At 50.2% G+C, this 14,789-nt stretch overlaps 1 protein-coding gene across 1 annotated transcript in view; it reads right to left on the bottom strand.

The window, feature by feature from the left end:
* Positions 1-213: 213 nt before the first annotated feature.
* Positions 214-14,789, bottom strand: part of SETD2 (SET domain containing 2, histone lysine methyltransferase) — a 54,579-nt gene continuing 40,003 nt past the window's right edge. Inside the window, exons 13-21 of the mRNA XM_031607778.2 lie at positions 14,679-14,727; positions 13,391-13,568; positions 9,939-10,614; positions 8,605-8,739; positions 7,895-8,034; positions 6,663-6,774; positions 1,429-1,509; positions 1,245-1,346; positions 214-832 (exon numbers count right to left, since the gene is read on the bottom strand). Of these exons, the coding sequence (XP_031463638.2) occupies positions 671-832; positions 1,245-1,346; positions 1,429-1,509; positions 6,663-6,774; positions 7,895-8,034; positions 8,605-8,739; positions 9,939-10,614; positions 13,391-13,568; positions 14,679-14,727 (1,635 nt within the window). The 3' untranslated portion in view covers positions 214-670. The remainder of the gene's footprint in view (positions 833-1,244; positions 1,347-1,428; positions 1,510-6,662; positions 6,775-7,894; positions 8,035-8,604; positions 8,740-9,938; positions 10,615-13,390; positions 13,569-14,678; positions 14,728-14,789) is intronic.

The following is a 14,789-nucleotide window of genomic DNA, read 5'->3' as shown; positions in this document are numbered from 1 at the left end:
ATCCCCATCCTAAATGACAACAAAGGGCTGCTGAGGATCATGGAGTTGGAAGGGTCCCATCAGGACCATCCACTCCAACTCATGGCTCCACACAGCACCACCCAAAACCCAAACCCATCCAGCTCCATACCGTGCCCCAGCAGTGCCATCCATAGGTCCATCCCCACCACCGTCCTCTTCCAGGTCAGACACAGCATTGATTTCATTTTATTTTATTTTTTTTAAATTTTTTTTACATAAAAAGTTCAGTAAAAATTGGATAAAGTAAAATGATTTAAGCAGTAAAATCAATCTTATCAACATAGCACAAGGCTGCCAGAAATCCAGGGGCAGCCCGTTCCGGAATATTTACATGATAACAGATTAAACCTCGCAGAACAAAAACAAGAAAACAAACAAACAAAAGAAAAACCCCCAAAACTATCCTTACAAAGTGTTCCCGTGATAACAGCACGTGTTGGGCTAAAAGCAAAAAGGAAAACAAAACAAACGAACAAACGAACCAACAAAAAAAAAAAAAATTATCAATATATTCACATATAGGTTAAAATATAATACACATCTCCGTGGTGGGTGGGCACTGCCATGGTGGGGCTGAACGGGGCCCCACACCACAGCACCTCCATCTGAGGGCAATGGGAGCGCCAGGGGGCGGTCGGGGTCGAGGCGGTCACTCCAAGTCCGTGTCCTCTTTGGGTTTGTAGATGGCCCCGAATTTCTGCATGTATTTCTTTATGTACTCCTTCGTTTTGTGTTTCACATTCTCGTTGCACTCCAGGTCCTCCGGGTTCTTGCAGTACTTCAGCTCCTTGTTCATGACGCCGTGCGTCAGCTGGGCAACAGAGGGGTTGGTAAGAGAGCACAGAACCAAAGGATCACACGATCGTTAAGGTTGGGAAAGACCTCTCACATCCCCAAGTCCAACCCACCCCTCCATGCCCACTGACCTCAGTGCCACACCTCCACACCTCCACAGTTCTGGAACACCTCCAGGATGGTGACCCCACCACTCCCTGGGCAGTCTTTGCCACTGCATCACCACTCTTTTGGAGAAGAAATTTCTTCTAAAACGCAACCTGAACCTCCCTTGGCACAACTCGAGGCCATCACCTCTCATCCCAAGCACCGCTTTCTCTGGTATTCCTATTAAACTTCCCTCTTGGAAACCATCCCTACCTCCCTCCCCTGGTCCTCAACGACTGCAGAACCCCACTGCCATCCCATAACCCACGGGGTGCCCTCACCTTCCGTGCCAGGTGCTTGAAGTCCTCAGTGGTGGTGATCCGGCCGACCTTGCAGTCAGGTTTGCGATAGGGGTTGAGGCACTGCACGATGAACTGAGACATCTGTAGGAGAGGCACAGAGGTCAGCCCCAGCCGTGCCCAGCCTCGTTGTGTTGGGGCTCGGGGTTGCTCAGGGATAACTCACCTCTTTCCTGAAGACTTCCTTGCTTTTCTTGGCAAGCTCGCTCGACGTGTCTGCTTCCGCAGTCTTGGGTTTTTTGGAAGACTGGAGGGAGGGAGGGGAGATAAAACGATAGGAAGAGAAAATTGGAATTAATTAAGCACTTCTGCTGTGTCAGCTCTGGATTTAGAGAAGCGTGAGAGCAAGGAGGGCACACCTCACCCCAACCACCTCCTTCCCCATGGCGGACATCACAGCAATGCCCCACCTCCACCCCGGGGGATGCCATCCCCTGACTCCAACAGAAACACAGCAGCCAAAAAGTGTGACTTCAGCAGCACCTGTGTGCCCAAAGGAAGGTTTTACCAGCAAGAATGTGCCCACAGAGCCACACACGCACCCGCTACCAAGCTGCCCAAAGAGCCCACCCTGCATGTCATCACTGCTGCCATCTCTTGCCTCTTTCCTGCATTCCAACAGCAATCCCTGCCAGCACGCACTGAGAGGTACAGGTGTGCTGCCCACCTTCCCAAATCCACCTTCCCCAGTCTGCCTCCCTAAATTCACTTCCTCAAATCCACGTTTCCAAATCTGTCTCCCCAAACCCAGCTTCCCAAATCTTCCTCAATTCTCCTCCCCAAATCTGCCTCCACAAATCCACTCCTCCAAAAGCAGCTCCCCCAAATCCACCTCTCTCAACCTACCTCCCCAAATCCACCTCCTGACATCTGCCACCCTAAATCCACTTCTCCAAATCCATCTCCTCAGATCCAGTTCTCCAAATGCAGAATCCCAAACTCGCCTTCCCAAATCCACCTCCCTAAATCCGCCTCCTTAAATTCACTTATTCAAATCCACGTTCCCAATTCTGCCTCTCCAAATCCACCTCTCTAAATCTGCCTCCCCGTATCTGCCTCTACATATCCACTCCTTCAAATCCATCTCCCCAAATCTGCCTCCACAAATCCACTTCTCCAAATGCAGAACCCGAAACCCAACTTCCCAAATCCACCTCCCCAAATCTGCATCCCCAGACCCACCTTCCCAAATTAAACTCTCTCAATTTGCCTCCCCATATCTGCCTCCACATATCCACTCCTTCAAATCCATCTTCCCAAATCTGCCTCTTTAAATCCACCTCTCTACATCCGCCTCCCAAGAACTCTCTCTCTAAATCCCCCTCCCCTGCCCCCCTTCTCAAACCCAGCCCCTCCATGCCAGAATGAACCCAACAGGAGGAGCAGGGCTGCGCTGCCCAACTCTCACCCTATTGTTTTCTTTGGGAAAAAAACAGAATGGCCAGAGCTGGTTCTGGGGCTGCTTTGGGGAGGGAGGGGCCGAGCGCTGCGGTCGGCACTATGAGTGCTGAAATATGTTTAGCTGGAGGCGAGGGGGAGGAAAGCAGAGCTTCCCCCCTCTCTGTTTATTTCATGCCTGTGAAAGCCTAATTATGATCCATTGGCTTCATCCTAACTGCCAGCATGGCTTGGTGGCACAGGGTATGGCTATGCTGGGCATCAAGCTGGGGTGACCACAGAGCCACATCTTTGCTAAAGGATGGGGAAGCGCAGCAGAGCTGCAAAGTCCCACAGTAAAAGCAGCTCTGGGCTTCAATAAAACGCTCCTATGGAAGTTTTATGGCTGAGAGCAATCCCTGAGTGGAGTGAATTAGGGCTGGGGCGTCCCTGCTGGCTGCACATCAAAGCCCTGCTGGCTCCCTGCGCCGGGTACCTCCATCAAAGGGCCCTAATGGGGAACACATGGCTCTGCACCACTCCCTGTGTGCCATGCGGGGTCCCCTCAGCTTTTGGGATGGGTCCTTAAAGGGGGTGTGGGGAGGCAGCTCTGGGAGTGACTTCCTGGGAAAAGTGGGGGACGTAGAACTGGGAATGACCTCTGGAGCAACAACTGGGGTCAGATCATAGAACATTCCCAGTTGGAAGGGATCCCTAACATCCTGAGTGCAAGGAGACAGCAGGATGGCAGCATTAGGATGGCAGCAGGGAAATGGGCTTCCCATTCAGCCAGGGTTTATCCATGAGCCCACAGGAGTCTGGCAGTGAGTTTCTAACCAAGCCAGTGACACCTTACAGTAGAGAGCACTGCAACGGGGGCTTTCTTGGTATGGTTTGAGCCAACCCTCCCCCACTGAGAACCCAAGGCTCCTGATTGCTGCTGCTTTCCCTCTGCCCAAACTCAGAAGGGGAGTGCAGCCCATCCCCTCCCTTCTCCCAGCCCGGCCACACCGGTTCCTGGAGCTATCTGCAGCTATTCTGGAAGCACAGCTGTGAGCACAGAGGCCGCAGAGTGGGGAGCAGCCAGCAGCCAGCACAGCCCCACAGGGCTCAGGGTGCGAGCTCCAACAAGCCTCAGCTCTGCATTAACAACCCTAATGTGAGCCTTATACCTATAGGGTTTTGTTATACCCCCAACGCAGCCAGCAGCAGACAGAGGGAGGCCACAGATGACTTCTAAAGCAGCCACAGCACAGTGTAGGCACACAGGAGCAAATGATGGAAGACAGAACCCAACAGCATCACTTGGGCAGCCCCATCCCTCTTCCCTCAGCCTGGCTGTGGGTCCCAAGCTCTGGCTACTGCTGGAAGGCAGTGATGTCAGATCACGAATGGAGAGCAGCACCACAGTCAGCCAGGAGAGCACACCCCAGTGCAAGAAAACAAACAGTGAGGCCCAACCCCACTAACATCCTAAGCTCCCACGCTTGCCCGGGTCACAGCTTTGTGCTGCTGCCATCCACCCACGCTCAGCACTGCAGGGTGAGCCTTCCTATGCAGGTCAGTTCTGCAACAATGGGATTTTGATTTGGCCCTTGGGGAGTCCAAACGACAAGCATTCATTGAGTAGCTGAAGCAGAGCCGGATGATGCGTTCATGAAAAAATGACAAACCTTTGGTTGTCTGCTTTGATGAGAATTCTGAATTTCAGCGTTTTTTCCCACTGGCTGAGGCAGGATTCATTTCCCTTTCCATGGAAAAAATGATGGGGTGAGCAACCCCACTGCAGAGCGAAAGCCAATGCCTTGCCAGTAGGTGTGTGGCAGGGCAATGCAGACAGCCATGGGCACAGCCATGGTGGGGTTCCTTCTCAGAAAGAGTGGGCACAGAAGTGGTGGTCACTGTCCCCAGAAGTGTTCAGAACCGTGGAGATGTGGCACTGAGGGATGTAGGCATGGTGGGGGTGGGCTGGGGTTGGATTCAGTGATCTTGGAGGTTGCTCTTCCCAACTTGGATGACTCAACGACAACGCAGGCACTGAGCAGCCAGGAGCAGGGATGTGGTCCTACAAGGGGCTGTGCAGGCACCCCAGCTGACTTCCCAGCTCAGGAGAACCCTGTGAGTTGTGCAGGAAAGGTGGTGACTGCAATGGTTACCTCTGAGTTAGAGCACACCAGAGGATGGGAGCTTAACACTGCCCTGCAAGCTCTGTGGGATGCAGGGGGGGAATTCCTGTGGCATCAGGGCAAGAGTGAAGACAAGAAATGCTTAGCTGCTATTGGTGCAAGGGTGATAATTTCTGCCTATGCTAAGATTTGTCTTGATTTCAGCCTTATTGAAAGCTTACTGCTTGAGAGCTGCACTTAGGACAGAAGTACAGTAGCAATGGGCTTGCAATGCAGTGACAGAGAGCTGTGGTTACCATTACTCAGAGATTGTTCCAAGGCTTTGGCCTGCCTTGTTCTGACCACAGCTCATTCCTCTGAGTTCCTCCAAAGCACTGCTGCCTGCCAGGAAAACTGTAATGCAAGAAAATGCAAAAAAAATAAAGGCACGCAGTGCTTTGAGGACATCCATAATGCAAGTTTCACTGCCTTACAGAAAGGCTGCAGAGCAGAGTTGGGCTGGATGGGACATGGAATCACAGAATTGTAGATTCATTAAGGTTGAAAAAGACCTCTGAGATCCCCAAGCCCAGCCCCAACCAACCCCACTACGACCACTGACTACATCCCTCAGTGCCACATCTCCACAGTTCTGGAACACCTTCAGGGATGGTGACCCCACCACCCCCTGGGCAGCCTGTGCCACTGCATTACCACTCTTTTTGAGAAGAAATTGTTCCTCATAACCTACCTGAGATGCTAGGGGGTGGAAAACCATGCTGGGGATGGAGTGGGAAGGAGGAAGGGAGCAAGAGAAAGCAGCCAGAGGGAGATGCAGTGGAAATTCACTGCATGCTACTGAATGTGTGCCTCAAAGGACCTAAAAGCCCAACAGCCTTTGCAGCCCAAGGCACACGTGTGCCCATGTATGCTTTGGGGATGTGACTGTTCGCTCTGCTCCTCTGCAGTGAGGTCCCAAGATTCCCAGAACAGGCAGACCCAGGGACAAAAGCCATTAGGAAGCTCCTCTGGACCCCTCTGCAATGTCACAGAAGCAAACACTCAGTGGTGGAGCAGTGTGTGCCAGGCCTTCATTCGTTCTCTAATTAACATTTTTACAGGCAGATAAATATTTGCAATTAATATTGCTTCAGTCAGCTCTCCAAGAATCCCAACCAAATGAAGTGCTTGGAGGCATTACATGAATTGAATTAACCCTCGGCATCCCAGCAAGGAAATGGAAAGAGTTGGGAAAAGTGACTGCAGCAGAGCAGGGAGACATGGCTTTGTCAGCAGCACAAAGACTCTGCCCTGTAACAGCATGGCTGGAGAGGATGGGGAATTACAGAATTACAACCCAACAACAAACCCTTTCTCCATGGCTCCTTTCTCTGCCCCACAGTGACACAGGACACACCCATGGCATGATTTAGCAGCTACTTGGAGGATGGTAGTGGGGTTTTACACCTGGTTTGGTCCTTCCATCCTTAAACCTATGGCCAGACACGTGCAGTGAGACAGCCAGAGACATCCTGCCTGCAGATGGGATGCCATCAAGGAGATTCATCTGCTCCCATCTCACTGCCAAGGAGCCTGAGCTTCTTCAGATCCAACACAGAAAAGAAAGCTGAGACCCCAGACCTGAAGGGAACCCCCACACGACTGCAAAAAGCACCAAGTGCTGAGTAAACAACAGAACTTCCTTGATCCTACAGCATTATTTTAAAGCCCATAAAGCCTATGGCCAGCACAGCTATTATGGCTCATCTTGGGTCACTGCTGTCCCTCTGTCACCACCCCACAACCACCACTCTGCAGCATGAACACATGCTGCTTTGGCAAGGGGGCAAGCCCAGGATCATCCATGTGGGCCACCAAGATGTTGGCAGTGAGCTTCCATCACCGACTCCATGCTTACCTTCATTGGGTTTTCATCATATGTTGGGGTCCCCAGGTCCATCTCAGCTTCGTGTTCCAGGCTGGCATCATCCCCTGGGCTGTCCCACGTCGGAGGGTCCCACTGGGTTTGCCTGGAGAACAAACAGAGCACAGCACCCTCAGAAAAGGAGCCATTTTAAAAAAGAGAACTTGTACCATTTTCTGTCACTGGTAACTCTTGCAATGGGACCAAGGGCAGCTGGCCATGGACATGAAACACAGAAGGACCATGATTGTGGTGAGGAAAGGCAAAAGACATCCCATCAGACCTAAGGGATGGGCTTAATGTCTGTTTCTGCAGGATAAAGGACAGCAGCACCTGAAAGTATCTCACAGCAAAAAGGATGCAGAGCAGAAGTCTTGAGAAAAGCCCCAATAAAGAACCTGAAAGGCTCAACAGACAGATGACACTCAGCTCATCTGTGCATCAGGAAAGCATCACAGCTCGCTCTGACTCTCAGGTCATCTGAAAAGCAGACTAAACAAAAGGGATGGGAAGAGCCCAGCCCTGCAGCAGCATTGTTAGGTACAGAAGTGACCTCACACAGCAACTATTTTCCAGTGGGACACGAGCTCCTCTACAACCCAGAAGGCTGCATCATTTCAGTGCTCTGAGCCTCTTAGGTTTGCTGACCTGCATCTAGAAATCTTTTTGCTTTTAAGGAACAGTCATGGAGAAACATGGGAGTGTGCTTGTTCCAAGCAGCTCTGCGTGCTTCAGCACAGCACTTAATTCCCCAGATACTAATTACTGTACATGATGTCAAACAACTACCATTCAACTGCTAAAATGAATAATTCAAATATGAAAATGTATATTCAAATAAGAAAATATATGGACAAGTAAGATCTCCTTCTCTCTTCTGGCCCTGTCCAATCTGAAGATATCCTAAAAGAAGGATTTATAGAAATCTCCCAGCATGTGTTCCTCTAAAAAGAGTTCAAGATTCACTGCATTCAATCAGCAATTTCTGGTGTAATTGCAGGAGAATGATGAAGGAGGCCCTCCTCACTGACAAGTAAGGTTGGACTTGATGATCTTAGTGGTCTTTTCCAACCTTAATGATTCTATGATCAAGCTCAATTGTGTTCCCAAATCACAGAAAGACTCAAGCAGAGCAGCACCCCACCTGGCCTGTGCTTGGAGGTGCATGGTGCCACTGCATCCATCTGTTCTCCATCCATCCCAATGCTTACCTCATTATCACTTACCTCGTTACCACGTGGTAGTAGTAGATCTTCCCCTCGGGGTCTCGGGCTGTTTTCCAGTTGGGAGGCAGGACAATGGTTTTGGGTTTGGGAGGGGATGGAGGAGGCAGGTCCAGGAGGTTGTTGGTCACCACGAGCTCTGGCTGAAAACACACAGGCAACAATGTCAGAGGGCAGAGCAGAACAGTCTGACAGCTCTGTCTCCCTGCAACAAAGCCTCTGTTGAAGGTAAAACTCAAAAAAGACATTAGCATTGCCCCAGGAAGTGACAGTAGAACATTTCACCCATTTCTATCCAATAGCCACTGGTAGCTATTTGTTCACATCCTAACCATATGAATGCAAGCACTCTGTCACAGAGGCTCTTAGATAGCAGGTAGTTGGGCTGGAAAGTTCTATGAAAGATCATAGAACCAAAGAACAGCTTGGGTTGGAAGGGTCCTTAAAGGTCACAGAACCACAGAATCACAACATGGCTTGAGTTGGAAGTGATCTCAAAGCCCATCCAGCCCCAACCCTGCTGTGGGCTGCTTGCCACCCACCAGATCAGGCTGCCCAGTGTCCACCCAACCCAGCCTTGAGCACCTCCAGGGATGGGGCTTTGGGCAGGACAGCTCCCCAGTCCTTCTGCCAGCTGCCTGGTGCCCCAGTCCAAGCAAAGGTGAGCAGCTCAAATGGTGCCATCCATTTCCCAACCCCAGTGTGAGCCATACCTGCTGGATGGGCTGTGGCTGCCCAGCTGCCACGATGGTGGTGACTGCAGGAGGGGGCTGGACGATCACTCCCTGCGGGTGGGCTGTGTAGATCTGCTGCCCCTGGATGTACTGCAGGCCTGGCTGGGCGTAGCTCTGCAATGGAGAACAAGGGGTTGGGGTCACCATCCTCCCCTGGGTAGCCAAAGGGGACAGACTACAGAACATCCAACCTACAGCTTTCAAAGGAAATACCAAATCACTTGCTCAGGACAATTGCTCCATCAACAGCGGAAGAAAGTGCAACACTGAGCATAAAAGACTATTTCCCAGCATGTGTATGATGAAGAAATCTTCTAACATATCAAATGAGAGTGGATATCTCAAAGCTTGTAAAGCAGGACAGCACTGGTGCCTGCCACCAGGACACAGCCTGTATCCCACTACAACAGACCATGAGGTTTGCCCAGAGGGAACCCCAGGCTGGAATTAGGAAAGAATATGAAGCAGCTGGTAGTCCTGCATCCTCCTTTAGGTAACCCCCCGACTTTACTGCTTCACCCTCACTCCCAATGTGCAATGAGCTCCACAGACAAAGCAGAGCAATTCTGACCAAAGTGAGGTTCTCTGTGAAATCATTGGGAGGCCAAGAGAAACTTAGAACTAAAAGATTTCAGCACTCCACTCAGCCTCACTGCAGCACATCTGGGTCTGCACTCATCCAAAATTCAAAAATCTCCAAAGGTGGAAAAATACAGAAAAGGTGAAAAAGAGAACCCTGAAGTACTGGAAGACATGGAGATTTTCCTTTTCAGGCACTGAGATTCACAATGTGTCTCCTTCATGAGAGGTAGGAAAGTGAGTTTAGGTGACACTGAGCTTCAGTGCTCAAAGCCATCAACTAGGAAGAATTCAAGACCAAAAGAATAGCGAAGTTTCACTTTTGTTCTTTTTAAAGCAATCTGTGATGCTCCTCAATGGAAAGAAGCTAGCAAGATGTGCAGCAGGAACACCCATCTGAATCTGAATTGAAAATTAGGTACACCCTAAAAGAAAAAACTGATGGGGACTGATGGGTGTGATGCACACATCAGGGGGAAGGAATCCTCATATCCTGGAGGATTTATGGGAGATCACATCCCAATCAAGCAGCAGTAACCACAAAGCAAACCTGTGCTTTATACAGACTCTCAGATGGAGTTATCTCAGCAATGCTGCCCAATAAAGCACATCAGGATGGCCCCTGGCACATCGTGAGCACACACAGCATTCCAGCTGCAGGCTGGCTCCCTTCCTTCTGCAAGTGCTCTGTGCCACACTGTGCCTGAAAAGGTCACATTTCCCCCATGGGTTACCTGTACAATCGGTGGGGTCGTCTGCGAGTAGGGGGACGTCACCCCATAAACAGTCTGACAGGTCTGGCCCTGGTAATATATGGCAGGCTGGGATTGGGCTGGCGAGTACTGCTGCTGCACGGCCACTGTCTGCTGGCTGGAATCCCACACCCCATAGCTCTGCCCCTGCACTGGTCCCGTGGTGGGCACGGGCAGGACAGCCACGTTGGGTTCTTGGTGGACCACGGTGTCATTTTGTGCTACATACTGAGGAGTCGTCACCTCCATCGGCGTTGCTACATGTTGGACTACTGGGACCGGCTGGGGAGTGGGCAGGGTGGGTTCAACTGTGTGCCCCACCATGGGCTGAGGGTGCTCGTATGCTGCTGGGGAGCACATAGAGTCCATGCTTGGGGTGGGCAGCAGCACCTTGCCCGCATTGGGGTTGCTGGGATCCACGTAGGCCTGCATGGGGTAGCCGGGCGGATAGCCGATGAAGCTGTGGTGTGGTGTGCCATAGCCCATGGAGTCGTAGGGAAGGGGGGACGTTATGCCCAAGTTCTGCAGTTGTTGTTGCTGCTTTTGGGCCTCTCGTTGGGCCACCTCCTGCTCAAAGAGCTTCCTGCGTTCCTCTGTCGACAGCTTGTTGCGGTCCTTAAGGCGGACTTTCTTCTTTGAGGATGCTGGCGTGTCATACCTGCAACAGAAAGAAGAGGGAACCTCAGAATCAGAGAACAGTTGTGTTGGAAGGGACCTTAAAGATCACAGAATCATGGAATCATAGAATAATGGAATGGCCTGGGTTGAAAAGGACCACAATGCTCATCCAGTTGCAACCCCCTGCTATGTGCAGGGTCACCAACCAGCAGACCAGGCTGCCCAGAGCCACATCCAGCCTGGCCTTGAATGCCTCCAGGGATGGGGCATCCACAGCCTCCTTGGGCAACCTGTTCTGGTGCATCACCACCCTCTGAGTGAAAAACTTCCTCCTAATATCTAACTTAAACCTCCTCCCTCTGCAGCCCCAACCCCTGCCATGGGCTGGTTGCCCCCTCCAGCTCAGGCTGCCCAGGGCTCCATCCAGCCTGGCTTTAGGGAGCACCAAGGACGGGGCACCCTCCACTGCTCTAAACAATCCCAGGACTAACAGAACCCGAAGATGTGTGGGCAAAAGCAGCAAGGAGCCCTCAGACAAGCTGGGTACCACTGCTTCAGCCTGCGCTCAATTCTCCACTCCAGGTTCCAAAAAGCAGGAGCAAGGCACCCCAAACATCCCACAGCCTTATTTCCTTGGCTCAATTCATTCGGCTTCCAGGTGAACATCACCCTCTGAGCTGTGCCATGCTGAGCCCCTGCATCCCTCCCACTGCAGGCAAAGCCCCAAGCACACAGAGCCATGTGCCCTTCCTGTGCTCCAGACAGATGAGCAGACATTACTAAGAACAATGGAATTGCAAGCAACACGTTTCTGTTTAGAGTTTTGCTATTTACTAGACCACAGTTTTAGCTAAAAAAAAATATAATAAAGTGTGGATGGATTTTTTTTTTTAAAGAGTGCGAATTTTCACCCTGAGATGCAGAGCAGCTGGAGGGATTTTTCCAAGGACTTAAAATATTAAAAAAAAAAAAAAAAAAAGTCTAAGGACTTTGATCAGACCTCAACCATGGAAAACTTCAGATCAAAGGTTGATATTTTGAGAAGTTACGAGTGTGGTAAAACAGGGATTACAAGCAGAAATGTTTTGCAGCCCTAAGTGAAATGGGATTCTACAAAGCATCCCATATATTCTTAATATACTAACTTGGTGTTCATGTGTTCAATTTACATATCAAAAGCACATTGCTACCAACACTTAAGAAGTTTCCTCACATTCCCAGAGTAGCTGCAAGCATCTGTTAATGTGAACCTTATTGACATGAAGAGCTCAATTTAAGTAATTAAAGTCTTTCCTGGCACTGCCTCAGGAGTTTACATGGGAGGCAGCTGGTGTGGAAAGACAGACAGAGGAAAACTGAGGATTTAGCACAGAGTGAGTTGTAGCATTCTGTGTTCATGCAATCCCTCTTCTTCTATCCTGTTTTCTGTTTCGTCCAATCATTCATATTCCTTTTCCATCCCTTCCTCCTGCACACAGATTCCCATCGCTGTGGTTTTGCTGTAAGCCTTCTTAACAAATGTACCTAGGGGAGAACTGGGGCAAGCTTAGGGAAAAGGCAGCACCCTTGGGACTGCTGGGAACTCCAGGGGTGGGCTGGAGCTTCCCAAAGCTTCTGCTCACATCTTCCTACCTTGTTTGGTGAAGAGCTGCTTGTTTGCACCCCTCCAGCCTATTTTCCTTCACTGGAGCACACCATTTTCACCCAGAGGGTGGTGACACACTGGAACAGGTTGCCCAAGGAGGCTGTGGATGCCCCATCCCTGCAGGCATTCAAGGCCAGGCTGGATGTGGCTCTGGGCAGCCTGGTCTGGTAGTTGGAGACCCTGCACATAGCAGGAGGCTGAAACTAGATGAGCATTGTGGTCCTTTTCAACCCAGGCCATTCTATAATTCCTTCCATCCTTTCTCCTGTCTCTACAAACACTGCACTTACTCAGCTCTCTCCTTCTGCCCCCAGCCCTCCGTGATGTTTACATCCTCCAAATGGGTAATTACAGTATTGTAGATTTCTGGCTTGTTTTTAATGCAGACATCTCAAACTTTCCCACTAGGAGGAAAAAAAGGATGCTGGCATGGCTGACTCACCAGCAATTGTTCCCTAATTGCTATGTTGCCTTAGATCCTATTTAAGAGGGACAATGGAAAGCTGACTTCTGTAAAGGAGATTCCTTGGTACTGCCTTTAATATGATCTGAAGTCTCCCTGAAATATGAGACATGTAATATATGCCTTCTCTTAATGAACAAGGAGTAAAGAGAACACAGAGAGAAACAATGAAAAATGGCAACAGCAGTAGTGCCACTGGGGTAACTTAAACAGAGGCTGTCTGTTCTGCCCAAGGAGATTGGTTTGTGTTAGAAGTCCTGTATGGCTTGGGCTTGCTACCAGCTGAATTTCAGAACTGCACGACCCAAGTGGATTGGCAGGGGAGAAGGGCAGAGGCTTAAGGACATGGTTTAGTGGGCATGGTGGTGATGGGTCGACGGTTGGACTTGATCAGAGATCTTTTCCAACCTCTATGATTCTTTGACTTGGCATGCTGGTGATGGGTCAACGGTTGGACTTCATCACCTCAGAGCTCTTTTCCAGCCTTAATGATTCTATGACACTGAAGACTCCTTTACACCTTTGCTCACTGCTGCATGAGAACCACAAGAAGTACCATGAAGACCCAGGAGCAGCACAACTCTCACGTAACACAACTCACCACACAGAGCATTCAGCCAAAACACTCTCTTCCCTATCCCTGTGTATTCCCAGAGGCCACCTGGGCCAATTTCCCACTGTTTTGACCCTTGGCAGGGCCCAACTTGCCTGTCCTCAGGCCTCTTGGTGCCCCGCTCATACGCTGATGCTGGAGGAGACAGTGAGTCTCGCCTCCTCTTCTTCTCCTTGCTCAGGCTCTGCCACTCGGGGTCTGTGCGGCTCAGGACGGGGTTCTTAGGTGTGGGAGTCTGATCCCTGAGGCCAGCTGCCTCTCTGCCTCGGTCAGCTGTTGGGAAAAATGGGTAAAAAGAGAGTTTTTATAATTCAGTGTATATTCCTAGCTCCCTCTTGGAGTTTCAGTGGTTCCTCTGTGTTGGCCAACAGAGCACCCATTCAAACAAATTACAGGTTGTCCCAGACCAGCCTCAGGACTGCAAGTGTGGCTAAAATAAAGCTTCTATTTTCACTTCTATTTTTAGACACTACTCCAACTTCTGAGCTGTTACCTAATGGATGAAAATGCATCACTCATTTCACTCGTTTCCCCTCCTCCCATTCTTTCAGCAGGAAACCTTTCAGAGTGGAAAAGACTCCAGACCTTAGCACAGACCTCCTGTAGTGCCTGACATTCTAAAACCTGACTGTAAAGCAAGAACTTTCCCATGCAAGAACTTTCCCATGCTTATTGTCATTGACACAGAGTCTGTACTGACAGACACGGAGCTGGTGGGCTCAGGCCTCAAGAAGCAGCTTTCAGGTCAATGAAAAACCCCAAATGCTCCCTTGCGTTTTTGCTTCCAGCTCAGAGATAACTTGAGTTTTCACTCCATGTTCCAAAAGGCTCTTCATCCCACAGCAAATGCATTCACAGCCTCATTACTTCCTCCTGACTCTAAAGATGGCTCGTGGGTGAGTTAACATTTCAGTACAGAGATGTGCTCCAAGGAAAGCCCCAAGCTTAAGACAACAGCAGGACAAGACCCCTGCCCATGCATCCTGCATGTGGGTCACCAGGAGTGGTGCCAACAGCTCATGAATGCTCTGGAATCATTCAGTGCCTTCCCAAGGTTTGGCTGTGATACAATCTGCCCTGGGTGCACCTCCATGGGTGATGCTTGTCCCTCCATCAGCCACAAGATCACTTCATGAGACCATGGCAGAAAGCACAGGGAAAAGCCTCCACCTCAAAGCTCCTCCCTGCAAACAAATCTCGCCTCCCTTGCTAGCAGCTGCTCATACATGAGATACTTTAGGGATTTAGGGAGCAGACCAGATTGGATTTAGGGCTGGGACATGGCATCACAGCTCAGCTACCAACTGGGAACCTCTCCTGACATCACACACTGGGAAAATTAATCTGTTTTTTAGGAATACATGGAAAAATGTGAGTACATACCACTGCTCTCCTTTTCTGCTTGACTCTTCTTTGGGATTCGGTACACCTCCTGGAAAACAAGTCAGAGGACAGAGTCAGGTTTTCAGTGAGAACATCCCTGAGTATACAGAG

This window comes from Phasianus colchicus, chromosome 6 (genome assembly GCF_987193195.1).
Source record: "Phasianus colchicus chromosome 6, bPhaCol1.hap1.1, whole genome shotgun sequence".
NCBI lineage: Eukaryota > Metazoa > Chordata > Aves > Galliformes > Phasianidae > Phasianus > Phasianus colchicus.
This window is presented reverse-complemented; position numbering and strand designations above follow the sequence as displayed.